Source organism: Sinocyclocheilus anshuiensis, unplaced genomic scaffold (genome assembly GCF_001515605.1).
Source record: "Sinocyclocheilus anshuiensis isolate Anshui unplaced genomic scaffold, SAMN03320099.WGS_v1.1 scaffold54, whole genome shotgun sequence".
NCBI lineage: Eukaryota > Metazoa > Chordata > Actinopteri > Cypriniformes > Cyprinidae > Sinocyclocheilus > Sinocyclocheilus anshuiensis.
In genome coordinates, this window is record NW_015547654.1 from 610,105 (window position 1) to 632,452 (window position 22,348).

At 35.7% G+C, this 22,348-nt stretch overlaps 3 protein-coding genes across 10 annotated transcripts in view; all 3 read right to left on the reverse strand.

The window, feature by feature from the left end:
• spire1a (spire-type actin nucleation factor 1a) overlaps positions 1-10,269 on the reverse strand; it is a 60,782-nt gene extending 50,513 nt beyond the window's left edge. For 6 of the 7 annotated variants that reach the window (XM_016504298.1, XM_016504297.1, XM_016504295.1 and 3 more), the window contains exons 1-2: positions 9,807-10,268; positions 4,850-4,881 (exon numbers count right to left, since the gene is read on the reverse strand). In XM_016504298.1, coding sequence (XP_016359784.1) covers positions 4,850-4,881; positions 9,807-10,119 — 345 coding nt within the window. In that variant the 5' untranslated portion in view covers positions 10,120-10,268. Of the gene's footprint in view, positions 1-4,849; positions 4,882-9,806 lie in introns of all 7 variants that reach the window. The other variant, XM_016504292.1, reaches the window with a different exon arrangement.
• A 2,097-nt stretch (positions 10,270-12,366) lies between these two features.
• LOC107702091 (brain and acute leukemia cytoplasmic protein) lies at positions 12,367-13,851 on the reverse strand. Its single transcript, XM_016504302.1, has 3 exons — positions 13,600-13,851; positions 13,251-13,372; positions 12,367-13,049 (listed from the first exon to the last, which is right to left on the reverse strand). The coding sequence occupies exons 1-3, from the start codon at positions 13,781-13,783 to the stop codon at positions 12,954-12,956; spliced, it is 402 nt and encodes a 133-aa protein (XP_016359788.1). The 5' UTR covers positions 13,784-13,851; the 3' UTR covers positions 12,367-12,953.
• A 1,379-nt stretch (positions 13,852-15,230) lies between these two features.
• Positions 15,231-21,494, reverse strand: LOC107702090 (V-type proton ATPase subunit C 1-B-like). 2 transcript variants are annotated; one of them, XM_016504300.1, is made up of 13 exons: positions 21,353-21,494; positions 20,839-20,998; positions 20,665-20,732; positions 20,337-20,422; positions 19,983-20,077; positions 19,803-19,894; positions 19,618-19,716; positions 19,121-19,189; positions 18,272-18,364; positions 17,661-17,754; positions 17,363-17,460; positions 17,144-17,267; positions 15,231-15,801 (listed from the first exon to the last, which is right to left on the reverse strand). In XM_016504300.1, the coding sequence occupies exons 2-13, from the start codon at positions 20,902-20,904 to the stop codon at positions 15,706-15,708; spliced, it is 1,080 nt and encodes a 359-aa protein (XP_016359786.1). In that variant the 5' UTR covers positions 20,905-20,998; positions 21,353-21,494; the 3' UTR covers positions 15,231-15,705. The 2 variants fall into 2 exon arrangements, with proteins under 2 accessions (XP_016359786.1, XP_016359787.1); XM_016504301.1 differs by having other exon boundaries at positions 20,337-20,417; positions 20,617-20,732.
• Positions 21,495-22,348: the final 854 nt, after the last annotated feature.

Genomic DNA, 22,348 nt, shown 5'->3' on the forward strand with positions numbered 1-22,348 from the left:
CTCGTCAGTGAACAACGGCTCTGTGTAGTTAATGCTGCTCAATGTGAAAGCCCGCAGGTGATGGAGATTTACCGCTGATTACAGAACCGGCTTTACTGATAAGATGCGCATTAAATATCGCATGCGATTTATCGTGCAGCCCTAAACCACACTTCATTGAAAAAAAAATGGTGTAGAAACTTTTTTTATTTTGAAATTGCTAGTAAATTTCATCAAGTAACACACTGAATTAAACATGAAAAGTAGAAAAACTGAAATAGTATTTTCTTGTAAAACTTACTCCAATAATCTTTATGTACAACACTGAAATACATATAAAACATATAGTGTGTACTTCAATACTGACTTACATTATTCCCTCAAATAATCACGATTATATCAAATAATAATAGATCAGGCTGTTATGTAATAATCATGACAGACCTAGATATATGGGTCAAGAATATGTCTGTCTAGAGATCAGAGTCTTCATGTCTTGTTCTTCAACTGTAAACCAGCTGAAATTCAGAGAATCTTCCAGAAGGCACGAGACAACATAAGAGAACAACATGTAATTTGAGGTTTATTACGTGACTAAAAAGTAATGGTTGTGCGTAAATTGGCACCAAATGCGAATAGGAAAATTAAGGTTGTGCGTCAAGGCTGTGTGTGACTAGGCCAAAGTATTCACACATTCTACCTCATCCTAACACACAAACACACTCACACCATCAGCTGAGGAAGGAAAGTTATGCAGCGAGCTGAAAGAAACAGGCTTTGTGCAGTGATAAAGAAAACCTCCGGGGATTAAACCACGAGCGCTTCAAGCTCACAGCTAACAAGTTCTCCAAGCCCGCACAACAACAAAAAAAGAGAAAGCGAAAGCGAGACGAGGGGTATTTCAGAGATGGATTGTTAAAAAACATCAGTCACTGAAGGGGAAGCTGTATTGGGAATTTACAAGAGTCTCAACAGGTGTTTTACAGACCTTCAGCATTCCTACTCCTCATCCAAAGCTGGTCTAACAGCAGCCTCTCCCTCGAGACCAGAACCACAGACAGGTAGTACGACCTGCTGTAGCTTAAAGAAACTCTCATTAAGAGGTCTGATAATCCCACTTTAGCCACTGAACTGGTTCTTGGGCCTAATCCTCTTTGACTGTGCACCTTGGGGGAGGAAACACGGTGATCCTCACGATTTTTCAATAAACTGCCAAGATGCCTATGGGTCAAAATTTGTATCTTTCATCTTTCAGAGCTTGTAGGTCATAAAATCTTTAATGACCAGTTGGCGGATGCACAATGGTGAATATGGAAGCACTTGGAAACCCACAACTTTCTCAGTCTGATTTTGATGGAGTGGTTTGTTTTTAGCTGAAGGTCCCTGGTGAGAAGCCAAGGCATCTAAATGTAATCACTATTCTCCTATTTATAACGTATTTGAGTCCTACCAATAGTACTGAGTTAATGGGGAAAAACTGGGTCAGCTCGCCTTATTCTGTCCGCCGGGTGAACTGCCAAAGGCCAGAGTGGGCCGGATGAAGCCCAACAGAGAGCACTTCCCCAATCAACAGCATTTTGGAGAAGGATCGATATGATTCTGCATTGACAACTAATGCTTAACTGTTAACTATTAACAAATAATGGTTATTTTGAGACAGATTATGGCTGTCTCTGAAAGCTGAAAAATCATCCTGTCCTGCAAGAGGTCTTCATCTGGTTAGTTTTTGAGGGTATAGCACAAATGTTACCTTTACTGCCTACGATATCTGGGTCAATGACAAACACTGAGGGCAGTGTCGTTCTTGTTAACCACTAAAAACTGTTTTCATTAATTGAAGTAAAAGCTAAAATAAAATACAAATATTAGATGAAAACTAAAACTTGAAAAACTTAGAAAAAAATTAGAAATGCTACTTTGGCCATTAAGTGAAATAAAAGGTGTTTAAGTTAAAGTAATACAATGACTAAAAACTGAAATATAAATAGAAAAAAAATAACAAATGACAAAACCACATCAAATTACTAAAACCTAATCTAAAAGTAAAAAATTAAAATGAACACTAAAGCTAATTCAAAATATTAATACTATTATAAAATAAATATTACTTCACAAGGATTCTTTTTTGTCCCATCCATTCATTTATTCAAAATACATTACAAAATGACCTTCTTTTATGATGTTTTTACATTCAAAATAAAAATTCATTTTTGAGAAAGTCAAAAATATCAGGGTGATACAACTGTCCTGATATCACAACGAAGTAGACAAAAGCCCAATTAAAGAAATTAAATTTCTGAAAAGAAACCCTTACTGAAGTGTTTGGAAATAATCATCTTTTATTAGCTTTTTTTTTTAGAAAAAGTAATATTTTAACAAACATTATTATATAAAGATTAAGATGTATGTTAGACCACATGACATTTTTGAGTCATTAAATTTAAACTTTTTTTAATTTGGAAAACAAAAAAATTCAAACCACATGAAACAGAAATTAATAAACTGACTACTCATCATTGACTCTTCTGCTAAAAAATAAGTATTGCAGCAATAAAAAAAAATCCCATTGTCATATCTTAAGCTCACTTGAATCTGTTGTAGATTATTAGGTGGAACATTATGATGCCTATCTGAAACCAGATTCCTTAGGAGGCACTTTCATGCAAAAACACTACAGTTAAGTCTCTGACTCACTGGGCAGTCGGTTTGGGACACATCCAGAGGGGGCTGTGGACGTGGCCTGTCTGTGGCGAGCAACAGTTTGCTAACACTTCATTCAGTGTAGAGGCAGCGCTCAAATGAGGGCGAGGTCTTAAATACACATACTAAAACATCACATGATCGCTGAGCGAGAGGTGCAGTCATGCAGAACAGAGCACACACACACAACCCGTCTCATTACTGCCCTCAGACAGTGTAGGCTTTATGATGAGGAGGACGCCTTAGCCCAAAGTTCTGATCTCACTAAGTGTACACATGAAACATTATGTACAAACAAAGATTCTGTCATCCGTTACTTACCCTCATGTTGTTCCAAACCTGCAAGACTTTATTTTTCAGTGGAGCACGAAAGGAGATATTTTGAGATTGTGGTGGTTGCTCTTTTCCATGCTATTGTCCCTTCGCAGGGAGCTTGATTGGCAGGTGATCTGACCAATCCCAATGCTGAATCTGCCATTTGGTCTGACAAACAAATCAGACAGGAGAGTAGATTAATGTTGGTGAACTTAAACTTGAAAAATGGTGTACTGACATCTTTCTGCGGTTAAAATAAAACACCTTCTGATGTTCATTCATGTTTATTTCGTGCTGTATAGTAAATATGAAAAGATGATGGGTTCATGTGCCACTTGAACTGAGGCGCTACAGCAATCTGTCACGACACATTAAAGAACCACAAAACGGTATTTACCGTTTTAATTTCTTTAAAAAAATGACAATATTTGAAAGCTAAGACTTTGTTTCATGCCAGAAGTAACCTGCTCAGTCTTGTCTGTTGGTAAGCTGTCAGTTTTCTCTTTGCTCCGCAATGTATTTTTCACTGCGTGAGAACATGATGTGTGGCGTGGCTTGTTGGACATAGCAACAACCCATCATTGCTACTCTATTCTATTAAGATTATCAGTATTTAGGTCTGGTTCTCACACAACACTATCATTTGATTTCAGTAGACACGAAATATGGATCATTTTATGATACTTTTATCTCACTTTTGAGTCTTTTTTGAAGCTTGAAAACTCCGCTCTTCTCTCATGGCAATTGCATGTAAAAGAGCAACCAGCACATTATTCAAAATGTCTCCTTTTGTGTTCCACATACGAAAGCAAGTCACACAATTTTGAGCAACAAGAGGGTGAGTAAAACAGAATTTATGGCCGATTTGAATTGCTCACATTACATACATCAGCAAGGAACAGACACTATTCAACTTAAAGAACATTAAATTATCGAAAGTTGTCACATGGTTCATGAATGTTTACAAAATGGCATATCTTTGCTATGTATCAACTCAATAGGAGAAGAGATAGTGTTTGTGTGCAGAATAGGCAGGGCCCTGCTGTTCTCCTCTTTGAATATCCTCCCATTCATGGTCACGAGTCTAGCATCTAGAGCTCTGTTGATAATCTCGTTCAGAGAAGGCTCCGAATGCATGCATGCACAGCCGCATGTGTTCTTTTTGTTTGCCAGTCTGTGTGTGTGTTGCTGTGTGGGCGCGTGCTTGCATGTGCGCATCCCTCCTGTGGACCCATCTGTTACCGCTGAGGGCATTTTAAAATCTATCACATTTAGCCAAAAGATCTTCAGTATTTTTAGCATAACACACAGTACCTATATGTACAGGACTCTCTTGTTTACTAAATCAAAAGGCAGTAAATATGTCTTATTCTGTTTGGGTCGGACAGCAGGAGATCTCTTGGTGCTGAAAAGCTTGAGAAAACTATTTCCGAATGGATTACAGCAAAGCTCTGGCTACCTCCCAAAGTGGCAGAGAGCTTTAGAAACCAAAACACTCAATCTTTGAGGCAGACTGAGATCCACATGGTTGTCACACCGACAAAGAACAAACAGCTAATGAATACCATCAAGACAATGAGGTTGCCATCGACGCAGACACTCCTGAAAACCACTCACACCTAAATCTTATTGGCAAGTATCCACACCATGGACACAGACAGCAGCACAGAGTCAGCAAAAATAAACCTGCATCTAGAAACCTTCAGAAACCAAACATACTGAGATGAAAACTAGCTTTTTCCTCAGGATGGCTTGTCAAGATGATGCCCGAAACCAAATATAGCAACAGAATGACTCATTTCTCTCAAAAGTCAAAAACCAGTCTGGCACCTCGACAAAAGCGAACATGACTCACCTCTATTGATGTACTGGGCGGGATGTGTTTATCTGTAATGGGGAGAAGAAAAAAGAAAGAGAATCCAATCAGATATGCATTATCATACTCAGTGTTTTAAATTCACATACCACAAATCATTCATTTTTCACATATGTTACAATTTTCTCTTTATCAACAAGCTTGACCATCTAGAGATTGTTTTTTTTTCAATTCTTGGTAGTTGCTAATGTGTCAAGGATTGTTAGGCGGTTGCCAGGGTGTTTGCTAAGTAGGGTTGGGTACCGATGTAGGGTTGGGTACCTATGTAACCGGTATGTACTAGAACCGAATCAGAACGCAGATTTCGGTGCCTCATTTCGGTGCCACTTAAATGCTTGAGCGATCGAATGAAATATTTGTTCTCCGAAACAGATGTAAGGATCACCGTGAAAAATAATTTCCCGACTGAGAAAATTCACAAACGCAAGTCGAAAAGCTCTAATAATACAAATCCAACACATCTTTATAATAACGCGAGTGCCCATGTTGTTTTCACATTCCGACTTAAAAGCACAACTCGGGAAATGAGAGCATCCGAGGAGCGCGTGCGAATGCAGCAATTACACTTGCTCTGATGGCAGCAGGTAGATACAGTTAGCTAGCTAGATAGGAGATAAACATTAGCTAGACAGATAAGATAAACATTCTTAAATTAAAATGCCTAAAGCTAAACTTCCCTTGTAATGACTTGCAATGAGAATCGTTTCTAAACCTGTTGTCCAACAAAAGAGAACACTATAAAGTTTTTACTCCACAAATGCTTCCTTTTGTGATCTGATGTGGCTTCTTGTCACAGAATGAGGCAGAAAATATGTTCTATACTGTAAAAAGCATATGGTAAAATGGCTATGTCGATTAGCAATGAATTATAAATATACTTAATTATGATGAAAATACCAAAGATGACCAAACATTGTCGCAGTCGAATGTTAATTGTCTTTGTTTTATCGTTCAAAACGTTTATATCTTCTGTTTACTCAGTTACAGCTATAGCAATGCCTTTGTCCATATTAGGGATTTCCTGAGTCCTATTCCTTCTGTGATGCACATGTGGAGTTTCTGTGCGAGGGCACCCTCTGGCGTCCAGTATGAATGAAACAGACATTAAATGTGTTTATAGCGCTCAATAATGGCCAATCCATCCTATTTTGGGTATTTTTATTTTTTATTTTTTTTTAAGTATCGGTTCAGGCACCGGTACTGTTTTAAAAGTATCGATTTGGCACCGGTATCGTAAAAACCCAAACAATACCCAACCCTATTGCTAAGGTCTTCTGGGTGGTTGTTAGTGTGCTGCTATTGCAATTGTTGGATTGAAGTTGCTCTGTACTTGCAATAGTACTATGCAATAGTACTTTTTCTGCAGCCTTAGTTACAGAAGTATTATTTATGCAGCCTATTTTTCCTATGTATTTATTTCTATTGTATGAGGTCAGTCAAAACATTACACACTTTTATTTGAAGCAAAAACGTATTTAAAAAGTATTTAAAATGTACAAGGTACAAGACTGTGTTTAATGGCTTTAATGCAGAAAAGAACAACAAGAAGTGATATAATCAAATTACAAACGATGGAGAAATATAAAACTATTGATGTTGATTACGTGTTTGGAAATAATATATTTTAAGGTTTTTTTTGCCTAATATGCATATATACATAAATATTTAAGTAGTTTGAGAGTGTAGGGAGATTGACTGTTACATCATTCGCAGCTCTTCATGGGAGCAGGTGAGTGCTAAAGAGTTCTTTTGGCATGATTTGTTTGTTTTGATTCTATGATTGGTGCAGATTTCTTTGCAAAATCATGGGTAATATAGTTTTTCACCAATTATGCGGTTAAACATGATTATTAAAAAAATTGTTGACAAAATGCATGCTGATGGCTTCAGCATGTACCACTGATTACCAACCTCAAAGATCACAGTAAGTCTGTCTTTAATGGTTTATAAGTAATTACTAAAAAATATATTTGCTTATGGAGAAAGTAAATAACATTTTTACTTCGAAACCTGACTGTCGCACTCTATTTTGTGGCTAGAACTGGTGGTTGCTAATGCATGGGTATGCAGTTCATAGGGTGTTCTGAATGGTTTTTTTTGGTCCAAAGAGAAAAAAGAGATGGCATTACTTGATCCATCTTTCAATGCAAGTCTAAAGGGTTTTTTTGTTTGTTTTTAATTGGAACCAAAAATCAAAAAGGTAAATATCACACCTCAACATGCCACATAATTTGAGGTAACATTCATTTCCGAAGCACAAATGATGTGGGACGAGATAGGCGCTTAATTTTAATGCATATGATTATGCAATAATAAAAGAGATGCTGACCTTAGCAAGCACTGTTAATTAACAGCATCTTTCTAGAGAAGTGTGCAGTATGGGTTGCAGCCATGAATAAATTTCATAGAAGGGAAATTGACCACGACAAACCCCCTCCCCCATTTCTATATTACACAGAGGGATCCAGGGGTTCACCTCAGACAACCTTCACATGAAATATTTAACTCAAATCTATAAGAGGCAGACAGAGACGCAATTTGTGCCCATTGAGCCTGAAATACACAACACACTGGGGTTAGAATCATACTGTCTGTCTTTTAGCCCTTCCTTCAGTGGCACTGGAAGTATAACGTTACAGCGTTAAAAGAAAGAGCCTCCTCTGGGATTGGCTGAGACCCAGAGTTCATTTCTGCCCCTAATGAATGAACCCAGTGTCATTGCAACGGCCACTTTCAACAACTGAAACTCACATATAACTGAAAATGTGCAAAGACGTCTGAAACTGAATCCTCATAGAGTCTAACCTGCACCATCCGGACATGAAAGAGGTGTTTTTGAAGAGGTTATTTTGTCTTTTAGTGCAAAACAGATGCCAATTACATTGTTGTATGAACACAGACAAATACTGTAATATTATCTTCCTATAAAAATGAAAGGAGATCACTGGAAATAATTCATCCTACAATGTGACCTTCTTACCATGGAAAGCTATTCACAAGGGTGTTGACTCAATAGGAAAGTTACTAACCAAAATTGGGACAAAAAGGAAAAGGTGCAAACCCATGCTGCTAAAAATTACTCTGTATTTATTTATTTTTAATAAATATTCATATTTTTGAGCTTAGTCAGACAATTCATTTAAAATAGAGCCACCAAGTGGACTACTACATATGTTAATGTTCGTATATTAATATTTGTTAATGGAAAATACTAGCAACAACATCTGTGACAAATATGCAATATATTCTGATGCTTTTTATGCAATCACAGAACTTTGTATGACAGAAAGTGAAAGCGTTATCAATCTCAGATTAACCTATATCTTAGGCTTCTCATGATCTTCAGAGATTACATTTTCATATTTAATTCTTCTAGTTGGAATACAAGCTATTTCCAGGGTCGCAGCAACTATGAATCAAAAGAAGACATAAACATCATTGAAGCATTGCCTGGACCTTGGAGGCAGATGTTGGTCCTTATTTACACATCAAATCTCTAATAGACTCTCAAACTATTTTGTTCGTTTTGAGGGACAGATCTATTCACCAGGGATAGACCATGACAGAAACTGGCAGGTTCACAACCCACAATCTGATATCATTGGTCAGTCAGCGTAATTTGAACGTATCCAGCAAACTTCCCCAGGAGAGCAGAATTCAGCAGATCATGTTACATAAGCATTGATGTTCCTGCCTGATAGGGACCATCTGATCTAATTACTTGCTTTACATTTGGCATTACACTTCTATACTTAATAAAGAAACAGGAGACATATCATTTCACTTCAAAAAAATATATTTTGTATTAAGAGGGTCATGGACTACCAAATGGCATAGGTATACTATGACTGTCTTGATCTAAATTACTTCAAGCAGAAAAAACCTATGGAAGTGTGCTTTGGAAATTAAATCTCAGATGAAGATACTAGCTATATAAAACAGCAAAAAGAGCTCAAATAACTGACTATCATGTCTAAATCCTTGTTAGGGAGATAGAAGGATTGAGACATTCATCCCAATAATTATACTTATAACCAGCAGTCAGATTGACTCCCAAAGGAGAAACAGAGATGGAAGCCAAATCCAAAAGCCTGAGGCTAAGGAACCCAAATGAGATAATGGTTGCAAATTTAATTATACTAGTTCTGTCTGAGACATCCCACTCTCTAAATTAATTTTTTGAAATGATGACGATTTTGAAAAAAAAAAAAATCTAGTTATTATCTATATTCAAAGCCTTGCTATTCATTCTCATATTGATATAAAATGAATAATTTTAACCAGTAATCTGATTTTTAATTTAAAATAGTTTAATATTATTCACTTAGAACATCCAATGCACTAAATATGATTGGGAGTATAACATCAGAGCTGTATTTACCACTGTAAATGTTCTACATTTATCATACCTGAACAATATTCTGAACAATACATAAACATGCCTAAATGTTGAATCAAGATGAGAAGTATATATGCATGATATCACACGAGTACTAGGCCAAAGAGCAGGTCCCTTTTGTTGCCCTCATGACTGAAGGTGCTTATGGATGAATCCATCACATGGCCCTATTGTTTACAGTGGCACGATGGTAGCCATTGTATAACCGGTATTATGGAGAGTGGTTTGCATTGCATTGAATAATGGTTAAAACCATGAGGTGCTAATAAAATCAAAGCATATGATATATACATACAATTATATATTTAAATTATCGAATAAAACACCTAAAATGATCGTTGAAAAGCTAGATTTGAGCTGTAGGAACATCTCTAAATCTGTCTAAAATTCGAAATGGCCTTCATTAATCATAATTTCGCTTATATTTACGCGTCAGCTGTAAATAACGCGTCTCAATGCCATTGCTGTTTATCTGGCTTCATGCTGCGCCATTTACTGCGCATTTACTTGGACTTCTCCTGTAAACATTCAGTTTACCTGGACTGCTCTGTTGATATAATTTCACAGTCCCGTCCTTCCGGATCCTCACATCTCCAGGCCCCGCAATCCGTCCAGGTGGACGCCCACCTGTCTCTTTCCGTCTCTGTTTTTGAGTTAACCACCTGCAACACTGATAACACACGGCCCAGGCTTGCTCCTCATTGATCGGCTGACTGTACAGTGTTAAAATCTCTTCCAAACACAATTCATCTTCCCCGTCCGTACAATCCATACTGATGTCTTCAGGTTTCGCTCCATCCCCGGGATCCTGGAGAGCCGACGGTGAGATTAGCATTCCTTCGTCAGTCATTCTTCTTCTCCAGGCTTCCCGTGAGCAGGAGAGACTGTGTTAGGGTGATAAAGAGGCAGGAAATGTATGTTTACGTTAGGTCTGTCATCTAGAGGCAGCGCGCGCGTGTCCTCCTCTACTGTCTGTGACGCTACTTCTGAGCTCGCGCTGCTGCTGCTGTTCGACTCTGAGAGGCGCTCGGATTACTTTTCCGCATGGTCTCAGAGTCAGTCAGATCCTCAGCCAGGTTTTTCACAAAACAAACTGTTAAGAAGACTTTTACCACATTTTATAATAATGTAAGAACTTTAGAATTAGCCAAAACGCGTAGCCAGAAATGGTTTGTTTACAGTGTCTAAAGTTTTTAAAACAATAACAAGCTAACACATCTGAAAGTTAATGTTAGTAGGCTACATATGTTAAATCTTGACCTAAATTTGATTGAAAACGTTTAATTTAAATCTAACTGTGAAATTTAAATGTTAACCCGTTAAATGTAAATTTATTTGGTATGCAAATAACGCTTGGCGCCAGTCAAATGATTGAGCAATAACAGTAAACCTAGGCTTTGCAGCAGTGGCCTGTGCTAAATTTAAATAGATTAACATTTAGATTGCCCAATTAAAGCTGATTCATTAATAATTAGGCTGCTGTACCATTTTCTCTATAAAAAGGTGACAACTCAAAATTGCAAACTAAATTGTGGATTTAATGTAGACACAGGGATTCTATTGGCTTAACCAAATGAGCGACAGCTATAGTAATTGAAATGGTAAAAGATTTACAGGATCTTTGAGGTAATAAAGTTAAATATCATGTCTGGTTTAGAATTTGATTTGCTTGGTAATGGATATAATATAAAACTAAATTGGTAAAATCTTTAACAGCAGGTTCTCTTGTGTAAACCACCAGATTCTCCTGTCAACCCTATTGGAAAATGGCATCTCAGGAACCGCACGCCAGTGGTTTGAGTCTTACCTCTCAGATAGGTCCTTCAAGGTATCTTGGAGAGGTGAGGTGTCCAAGTCGCAACATCTAGCTACTGGGGTGCCTCAGGGCTCAGTACTTGGACCACTTCTCTTCTCTGTCTACATGGCATCACTAGGTTCTGTCATTCAGAAACATGGCTTTTAATCTGTTCCACCTTTATTTGACCCTCTAACACTTTCTATTTTAATTCTACTTTATCTATATTTATCTTTTTTTTATTCCAAAAAAACTAGCTTTCTATTTTTTCTATTCTATCTACTTGTTTTTCTTTGTTTGTGTGTGTGTGTATAATATATATATACATATATATATATATATATATATATATATATATATACACACCTTGCTACGTGTACTGTGTTAGGCTAACCGAGACTTGTCATTTGCGTTTATATATTGTTGCTCTTTTGTTAGTTTTTACTGCTTTTATTGTCCTCGTTTGTAAGTCGCTTTGGATAAAAGCGTCTGCTAAATGACTAAATGTAAATGTAAGTTAATATAGCCTACTGGTGGTTAATATATAGTGGTGGTTGGTTGTAACACTTCACAGCTCTTTTCAAGAGCAACAAATAGCATATTGCAAAAATCAGTAGAGACTTAAATATGCCCCATTTGTTTTATTTATTTATGTTCCTGGACATTGAGAAAGAATAGCATTACATTTCATGCAGCAGATGCTCTGCACATACAAATTTGCAGCCTCTGTCCCTGGAGTGTGAAGGTGACTACACAATGTGTCAGATATGTTTTCGGAGTAAACTGTTAATGCATTTCTATATTTGGTATTTTATTTGCTGTTATGAATCATAAAAACATTTCCTACATGTTTACCATTTTGAATTTCAATTGTTGTGAAGTGATGATGATAAGGGATGGCATAATTATTGTGTTGGACAGTAGAATTTAAATAAAATTCACACACAAAAACAATGTTGCATCATACATGTTGCTAGAGGTAACAGCATTGCTCTTTGTACTTGACATTAATTAACATAGTTTTGGGATAAGTTAAACATTTCTATAAAAGAAATAGTCTATTTTGTGATGCAGCATTAAGATCTGGTAAAAACTATGTACAGGTAATGTCTCAATTGCCTGTGCAATTGAAATGTAAGATAAACTGCTCCATCTAGTGGTTCCAGTGATTTTACAGCACTTAGCTGTCCATATTAAATAAAGCAGGGCAAAAAAATATATTTTGTCACACTAAATAAAATAAATTTTAACTTAAATAAATTAAAATGTAATAATTAATTATTTCAGATACATGCCAAAAATACCTTGCAATTTGCAGTAAACTGCAGTAAATTGCAGTATTTACAAGAATGGAATGACCAAAAAACATAAATAAAAACATAAAGAACGAGGGCCATAATATTAACCAACCAATCAATTAATTGTTGTTGTGTTTTTACAAGTGTTTAGGCATGACAAAAATATTCAGTAGCCTTGTCTTTTAAAATATGTAATTAGCATTCAAATTGCACAGTGAAAATCTGAGAGCTATTATTACCGTAATTGCATTTGTGCAACATTATGAACGTGAATTTATTTTATGAACTTGAATGTATTAACATTATGAATGTGCTTTGCTCAGTAACTCCTGTGAGGATATCAGGGTTGACTAAAATCTATATTTGCCATGCTAATGATCAGATGCAACTTTTTAACCAAGTTTTGCAACAAACTAAAGCAAAGCATATTTCTATAGGCTAAGTGTGCATTAAAAAGATATCATCTCTTGTGAAGCTCTATTTCTCTTTACAGCTTATGGTTTCTTATATAGCCCATAATCGACATCGCTGAACTCCTCTGGGTTTCAGAGTGTATCCTCTGCATCAGACAAAGATGGGGTTGTTTTCTCCTCATGGCTCCCCTGGGTTAGATGCAGCATTAGATGAAACCCCTTCAGAATGAGTAGTTTCCTCCTCGTGCGTTGTCTGCTTTGAGTCACTTATCTGCTGTAAAACACAAACAAGCTGTCACCATATATAGAACAAAAAGCAGACTTAATGTTATTCAAACATTGACACGGCTGTTCTTTCAGCCTGCTTTGCCTGTAGGCTGTCAAAACCCTGAAGTTTGACGAATTATGCATATGAGACCTTTGAATGTGTACTATTTCATAAATAGCTGTTAGTTTTTTATTCAGTGACTGAAACCTCATGACTGCAGGATGTTTTTGTGCAGGTGCTGGAAGTCAAAACCTGCTTTCCACATTGAGTTCCTGCATTAACCATCTGTCTGCCTCTGTCTCCACAGGATCTGGCCTCCATACCTCTACCTGGGGAGGAAGTGACAATATGTCACAAAAAGCTTATTTTTTTTGCCTAAATTAAAAACTATTTTAGGACAAACTAAGAGAATAATGAAGCCAAACAAACTTTGATTTTAATTTTAGAGAAAAACCTCAGCATCTTAAAGCATTTGCATCAGATAAATAGCTTATATTTTCAACCGTATGTGTATACATATTATAACTCTGTTACTTTTACCAAAAACAGCATATACCTGATAGTTTTGAATTGTCTTTAATAAGATGGCTAGATTCTCCACGCACGACGCGGTTCTTAGTAGTCACGCCGTTGGGGATTTCAGCATCAGTATTGGTAAGCCACGTCGATTCGGTTTCTCTGGTCCAGCTCTCATGATATCGCGGTTCAATAGCATCTGCTCGACTCCCACCGCAGCCCATTGAAATAAGATGGAGCGCTGCATGCGCTAATAAAGGATGCAGACGAGCGCGCGCGATTATGCTCCGTTCCCACGCGCAGCTGTGAGTGAATGAGTGCCCTCGCCTCGTGCATTTGCCAAACTTGAGATTTGTCATCCTTTACGTCATCAATTTATTGTGATACTGTGTAGAGGCGATTTGCACCAAAACAAACGAGAGAGGAATACGTTTACGTTTTAGTGACATGTTTTAGCACCAAAAACGTGTTCACATGCAAACTTTTATATTTATATATTATAAACCACACACATAGGCTATGTGTGATGATGAGAGTGCTAGTTTTGTATTTTCCAATTTAATGCAAGATTTTTCATAAATTACAAATCAATGTCAGTGTGGTGTAACCAAGCTATTTTTGATCGTCATTACTGCGTAGGCAATGTCAATAGATTTATGTCAGTAGGCTATATTTTGTAGACTATAGATATAAAATATTTTAGTACTTTCTGTCTGATGTTACACCACTTGACATTTAGGCTACACCCGGGAATGATGATGAGTTTGTATTCTACAATTTAATGCAAGATTTTTCATCATTTTAAATCAATGTCAGTGTGGTGTAACCAAGCTATTTGTGATCGTCATTACTGTGTAGGCAATGTCAATATATTTATGTCAGTAGGCTATTTTTGTAGACTATAGATATAAAATATTTTAGTACTTTCTGTCTGATGTTACACCACTTGACATTTTATAATGAAAAAGATTAATTAAAAAGAGTCATTCAATAAAATCTATGAAACCAACATGAAAACATGAAATTCTAAAATATTATTAAAATATTTCTGGACATCCTTATTAGCCCTCGACTTACTGTTTTATAAAAGTGCCCTGGTATTATTGTACACTGGTGCTGCCATGGTACTTGTTTTAAGAAAACAGAGAGTGATATTTGAGTCATTTATATATGACAGTCATTTCCTTCCAATAATTCTGCAAAATCAGTGCATATGTGACCCTGGACCACAAAAGCAGTCATAAGTAGCACGGGTATATTTGTAGCAATAGCCAACAATTCATTGTATGGGTCAAAATTATCGATTTTTCTTTTATGCCAAAAATCATTAGGATATTAAGATCACATTCCATGAAGATATTTTGTAAATTTCCTACAGTAAACATATCAAAACTTAATTTTTGATTAGTAATATGCATTGCTAATGACTTAATTTGGACAATTCTAAAGGCGATTTTCTCATTATTTTGATTTTCAGATTCCAGATTTTCAAACAGTTGTATCTCAGCCAAATATTGTCCTATCCTTTCAAATTTAGGATTATTATTTATTCAGCTTTCAGATAATGTTTCTTTTTTTTTTTGTGGTTCAGGGTCACATATATAGTAATTTGAATATAGTTCCTCACTCATGACAACAAAACAAAATAAACAAAATTATGTGCTATAATGTATTGGTCTTTACATTCAGCATGTGATCATGTATTTCACCTTTTCCAGCAAAAACATAAATACATTTAATCTCACAGCAGAAGCACAAACACAGACAAACACACACATAGTGGTTCCTTAACAACACAATTAAACAATCACTGCATTACCCGCACATGCCACAGAGTAAGCACCAACAGAAAATTAAAAACAACAGAATGCACAGCCATTATGGGCTCAGCGAAAGACGAGTGTTCAGTGTTGGACCACACATGCCCTCGAAGGACAAATTTTAAAACCCCTGAAAATCCTTCATTTGTAAACAAATTAAACCAATAATAACACATATGGTGAGATTCTGAGGCCTCTTATTTGAAATAGTGATCTGCAGGAATGATAAAGGAATGAGGCAGTGAGAGGAAGGTACTAACAGAGAGGTAAAAAAAAAAAGTAAAGATAAACAGTAAGTGTTGTGTAAGTGAATTGGAATTTGAATTCTATTTGAAGTCAAGGAGGTTGCAGTCAGTCTTGTAGTAAGCATACGGATAGTACTCTTGCTGACTGAGATTCAGACCTGGGATGTCCATAGATGCCTATAACAATAAAAATGAACAAATCAGCTGTGATATCTCTATATCTTCAATTAGGCCATTTTCTTATGCTCACCAAAGCTGCATTTATTTGATAAAAAATAGCAAATTCAGTAATATTGTGAAATATTTCACAGAACTATTTTGTATTTGAATATATTTTAAAATGTACTTCATTTCTGTGATGGCATTTCTGTGGTGAATTTTCAGCTGCCATTACTCAGGTTTTTATTGTCACATGATCCTTCAGAAATCATTCTAATATACTGATTTGGTGCTTAAAAGGATAGTTCAGCAAAACATTTTAATTCTCAACTTCAAGTTGTTCCAAACCTGTATGAGTTTCTTTATTCTGTTGAACACCAGAGAAAATATTTTGAAAAATGTGGGTAACTGAACATTTGCTGGTACCCATTGACTTCCATTGTATTTTTTTCATACTTTGGAAGTCAATGGCTGCCAGAAACTGTTTGGTAACTCAAAATATCTTCTTTTGTGTTTAACAGAAGAAAGAAACTCATAAAGGTTTGGAACAACTTGAGGGTAAAAATGATGGCAGAATTTTCAATTTTGGGTTAACTATCCCTTTTTTCAACTATTATTGATGCTAAATTATTAATAATGGTTCCTATTATTATCAATGTTGTTTTATATTTTTGTGGAAACTGTTAAATTTTTCGGAATTTGTTGATGAATACAGTTGAATAGAAATCAGTTATTTTAAAGGGGAGTTATTTTGAGTGTTACAAGCTGTTTGTGCATATATAAGATCCGTAAACGCCTCGTTTAAACGCGCCCTCACATATCTACTTCACTGTGTGGGAAGATTTGCATAACACCACCCAAATGTTTACGCAAAGAAAGGAGGTGTAACTTTTATTCTTGCTGTAGTATTGTTACCGCTGCTGCCATGTCATGCAGACGCTGTGTGTTTCCAAATATGGTAAGGGGCGTAACATTTCCATCTCACGCTTGAGGTATTCGGCCAATCACAACACACTGGATAGCTGGCCAATCAGAGCACACCTCGCTTTTCAGACCGATGAGCTTTGTAAAAATCGAAACGTTACGTTTCAGAAAGCCGGGGCAGAGAGGAGCAACAATAATGTACGGTATGTGGAAAATAATGTGTTTTTTTAACCTTAAACTGCATAAACACATTGCATTACACCAAACACACAAAATAATGTTCTTTTTAGCAGCATCATATGACCCCTTTAAATTGACACAATATTTCACATTATTACCACTATTTACTTTTCTGTATTTTTGATTAAATAAATGCAACATTGGTGAACATAACAGACCTCTTTCAAAAATATAAAGAATCTTAATAATAGCTCACATCAATAACAGTAGCATTGCTGTCCAAGTGTTTGTAAAGGTCCTGCAGAACCTCCCTCAGTTTCTTTACATTCTTCTTGATTGGCTGAAGCAGCATGGCCTGGAAATTGACTGGCAGCCCATACCTGTTCAATACAAATATGCAGGTCTTACATCAGACAATCTACATCTACATATGAAATAGATTCAAACGCTTTAAACAGATTTGCACACACTGTACCTCAAGACTGACTCTGTAAAAACCCGGAGTGCCTTGATGTGTATCCATGCGATGAAAGCCTCACTGAAGTTGACTTTAAGCCAACGCACCAAAGGACCCTGAGGTGCAGAAGCAGATTGACCGTTGTTATCATTACTTATCTTTTCTCTTTCTAATTACTTAAATGAAGACTAATCAAGGCCCAGGGCCTCTCAAGCTGGCTGTGAGGTTGATGAGTTTTGAGGTTACTCATCAACATCATTGTGGAGGATTTTTTCATGTTCAATAGAGAATAAAATTTAGACAGCTGCATGCATACAAATTGCTTTTTCTTGTCAGTGGAGAGGCGAGTCATCTCCTCTTTGTCTGCTTTCATCTCCTCTTCATTGTACTGAAAATCACGCACCATGAACCTGAAAAAAATCAGTAACACAGGGTCAGCTTTCCTCTGATTCAGCTGAAAGACATGATGGCATCAGTGAACATCAAAAACAGACAGACACTCAAACACATTGTGATACATTATAACAGTCTTACAACAGTATGTCATTCATAATCTGAGAATATATCTACACTGATTCTTGAAATACGGGACAAAACTGTCTACAGAACTAAAAAACTAAAAGTTAAATTTAAAAGGATTTTTAATAAGAGAATTTACAATGATTTCTAAAGGATCATGTGACACATAAGACTGAAGTAATGATGCTGAAAATTCAACTTTGCCATCAAAGGAAAAATTACATTAAATGTAGCTTTAGTGAACATAAGATACTTCTTTCAAAAACATACATTTTTGAACAGCAGTATATTTGCAAATCTGACATTCAAATACACTTAAGGACTTGAGACTACAGGACGGTTTCAAACAGATTTTCAGCTCCATTTGACAAAATAACAACTATAGACTGTAAAGCTTCAAGGACTTACTTGTTTTCTCTTGCTTTGTGTTTGAAGTCATCAATAGCCTTCCTGAAGAGTGTAACACTAAACAACCCACTGTCTTGGTCTTCAAATAAAAGCCTAACAGAAGAGCAGATGAAAAATCGGAGTTGAGGTCAGTCACTATCACCATCACAGAGCAGCATTTTCCCTCATTATACTGGATAGAACACATATAAAAGCTCTGAATTAATTAAAAGCGTGAATTCCATTACAACATGAGGTCTATAAAGCCACATGCTGCCACTTATCAACACAAAGTAATTAATAAGGTAAAAAAGATGATTTATAAAAAGCATAACTTAGGTAGGTATTTCTCAATTTCAAACTTCTATCTCATTAAGTGTGCAAAAGTGTTTTTTCCACTTGCACAGTTTCTGCCATAGACCTTTTATTCATTTTTCTTAAAGCACTGAACTGACAGTTCTGGTCAGGTTCACGGTTTCATGTTTTGTTTAATGAGATCTATTCAAAGTCTTGGAAATGTTCTTTGCACTGAATAAAATGTGTTCTCTGTGTTGTTGAATCTCCTTGAAATGTTCCTTGGTCTTCCTTATGATTTCTAATAACTTCTGATTAATTGAGCACATAAAGGAGTGCACAGTGTTTTGGACAGCATAGTTTGTGTGCAGAAGCATATTGCACTGTAATGCTTGCATTACTGTGTGTAAGAGCAATAACAGAAGGGCAAGGTTTCCATCGATACAGTCTGCCAAATTTACATGTCCACCAAAAGCAAAGCGTAATGATGTCAAGATTTAAATACAGGCAACACAAAGTTCAGAATTCTCTACTTTAGGTGAATTAATTTTAAGGTCGTCATTAAATTTTACTCACTTTGTGGATCTTGGAACCACCATTTCAGAAAGAGTTTCATATGTCTTCTGCCAGTCAGGATAACTAGTCCTTTCTAGGCCATAAAAAGGGCAAAAATGAGTTTTGCAGAGGTAACAACATATATAATAAATCAAAATGTGTTCATTCTAAGTTATAGGGATAGTTCACCCAAAAATGAAAACTGTGTCATCATTTACTCACACCTTCTGCAAAATGCAAATTAAGATATTCTTAATATTGTTGGTAAGAAAAAAATGTTTCTTCCACAGTATAGACAAAAACTTTTATGGAAAAATTCAATGAGAAGTCAATGGGAACAGAAACTGTTTTCTGACCGATATAATTATCTTCTTTTGCATTCCACAGAATAAAGAAAGTCACACAGGTTTGGAACAACATGAGGGTGAGTAAATATTGACATCATTTTTAATCCAACGAAGAAACATTTTAAAAGCACAAAATACAAAGAAAAGCACAAAAACTCCAGTTTGACTTACTTTGGAATAACTACAAGTAGAGTAGTAAGGTATTCAGAGTCTAGAACAAAATCATTTTTCTTGACTATATCAGCCACACTCCTAGTCAAAAGACTCCCTCTAGTGGACAAGACATGTTGTTATTTAAGGTCACTTAAAATGATTAAAGTAACTATATCAAAGAATATGAAACTCCTCCCACTTACACATTCTTTCTCTCCAGACTCTGAAGGTTCCCTTTTAGGCTATTATAAGCTGAAGCTCTGGCTTTGAGATCATTGTCAATCTGACTCACTTGCTAAGAACACAGAACAAAACAGGAAATTTCAAGAAAAATAAATCTCCTTATATTATAAACAATGACAAAATATTTGAACATGCCTCACCTTGGACATGATCTCTGAGATGTTCTTAAGGGACTGTTTGATTGGATACTTGGCCATATCCCACTGGAACCGTGTAACATATGTGACCAGATCAACTGTATGGAAAGAGTTATTCATTATAAATATTTATAATCATATAAAATAAGATTATAAGGTAATATACTAGGACATTCAAATATGACAGACTAGACTATGAAAGATTACATGTATTCTTATTTGACAAAATGTTATATAAATGTCAAATTGACATTAGTACCTGTTAAATGTTTATGTGATTGTGATAATAATTAAGAGTAGTATTGTTTACCATCAATATTGTGGTTAGTATGTATTGAGGATTTTAAGTTCACTTGCCTCCATTGGCCAAAAGATTCTCCTGAACTTTATCTCGACTGTCCTCTAAAACATCATCCATGTACTGGGCCACTTTTCTCACTACGCTGGAAAATAACGGCAATAAATAAATAAAATAAAAAATAACAGCAGCACAGGCTAAATATACATTTAAATATATTTAGAGAACTTTAACATGACAGAAGCTTAAAAACCCCATTAAGGGAATTATAGGAACTATGACGCTGTGTGTAATTGATAATGATCAAAATATAATAATATCAAAAAATTAAATGTATACATTTTTTAACGGAACACTCTGGTAAAACGTCAAACGTAGACATGAAACCTCTCTACGAAAGAGTCCAATTTGGCAAGCTCATCTGACAGCCCTACAAGGATATCCAGAGTCCCCACCTGTTGAGAAACACCACCAAACCTCATTAGACAAATGGAAAAAGTCAAATATGTGTTGTAAATAAACCAGTGCTTTAACTGAATTAGAAAATGAGGAGTCATTTACTTTCAGTTCAGGTATGTTGAACTTGTGGTTAGTGGACAGGTTGGTCTGGCTTGTGGCCATGTTCATCTTGTCCCATGTCTACTGGCAGGTCTTCTCTCCAGGAGCAGAGATCAACCAGAACTCTGTCATGATGGCTGCTCAAATGATCACGGGGAGGGTGCTTAAACATAAAGATTAAATTCTCATAGCATATGAGACACTTCAACAAAAAAAAACAAAAAAAAAACTGTCAAATAGAATACAGTCCTTTCAAGGTTGATCATATGAGCAAATTCACACTTCTCCATTTCATTCCATAAAAATGACCAGTCACGAGTCATCAGCAGATTAAAGCTGTCCCCCTCTGCAGATAATAGGTGTCTTGCCTTTAATAGTGTGTTTAAAGACTGAACACAGAATTTATAATCGTAAAGTGCACACTGATATAGTGTACGTTTAGGTGATGCGATGGATAAATGCGCAGTTCTGATGTCTGTAAATATTGTATGAGAAATCATTCTTTGGCGATACTTACCGATGATATAAGTCACTTCAGTAAACTACAAAATAATCTGTTAAAATTGGAAATAGTTTTTAATAAAACATTATTGAAAACACAGTTAATTGAGTCGCCGTGTTGAAAACCCTTCTTCCAGTCAGCTGATCGGAGACTTGTGTTTCGTTCAGTTGACAATGCGTTCAGAATGCGCAATGTGGGTGTTTTTAACCTTTAATAAACCCCTTCAAATAACAAACAGGTATATACCAAACTACATATATTAAAAATATAAAAGCAAATTGTAAATAAATTATAATGAATCCATATATTTTCAGATTAAGACATTAAAGGCATTTTAGCTGCTTTAAGTATTAAAATTGTATTAAAGTGTTTAAAGAAAATTTAAAACAAATGAATTGTTTAAATGCCAAACTTGGAGCAGCTTTAAGAAATCTACATTTATCTAAATAAAACTTGCATATAATCAGACAACCTTTGTTTTGCATAAAAACGCTAAACTTGTGACTCTCAAAAAGTATTACATTCTTTGGTAACTAACCCTTCATACATTCTGTCCCAAAAGTAGTTCAAAAAATAACAGTTGTAGAAAATCTTAATTGCTGAATTCACTAATTTCCCTAAATTAAACTGGTTACTAATTGTTACAATGTGTAAATACGATATAGCATATACAATATGATGTTATTTGAGCATATACTGTATGGTATCCAGCAGCACAGTAATCTGCCAGTAATGCCATCATGACAATGATCTGATTCACATTTATGCTACTACTTAACTGATACCAGATGATATGCAAAATTCAAGTCAATTAAAAATGTATAATTTACGGTAAATAACATGATTTGCAGACAAAGTGTCAGGGATCTCAAATATAAATGGAGCAACGTGTTTGCCATCAATTCACTGAAACAAAACAAGACCTTCAGTGTAGCCATGTGCATTGTAACAAGATATTTGTCTGAAAATTATCTGAAATTCTTTGGCAAACAAACTAGAACCTGAAACCAT

Excerpts from the sequence above, each read along its gene's own strand:
- LOC107702090 (XM_016504300.1), bottom strand. The coding sequence starts at position 20,904 with ATGAACATGGCCACAAGCCAGACCAACCTGTCCACTAACCACAAGTTC. Across the intron at positions 18,365-19,120 it reads GTGGTTCCAAGATCCACAAA|GCTTTTATTTGAAGACCAAG; the intron begins GTGAGTAAAATT and ends CTCTTCTGTTAG. Across the intron at positions 15,802-17,143 it reads GCAATGCTACTGTTATTGAT|GCATCTATGGACATCCCAGG; the intron begins GTGAGCTATTAT and ends TTATTGTTATAG.
- LOC107702091 (XM_016504302.1), bottom strand. The coding sequence starts at position 13,783 with ATGGGCTGCGGTGGGAGTCGAGCAGATGCTATTGAACCGCGATATCAT. Across the intron at positions 13,373-13,599 it reads AGACAATTCAAAACTATCAG|GTAGAGGTATGGAGGCCAGA; the intron begins GTATATGCTGTT and ends CTTCCTCCCCAG. Across the intron at positions 13,050-13,250 it reads AAACATCCTGCAGTCATGAG|CAGATAAGTGACTCAAAGCA; the intron begins GTTTCAGTCACT and ends TGTGTTTTACAG.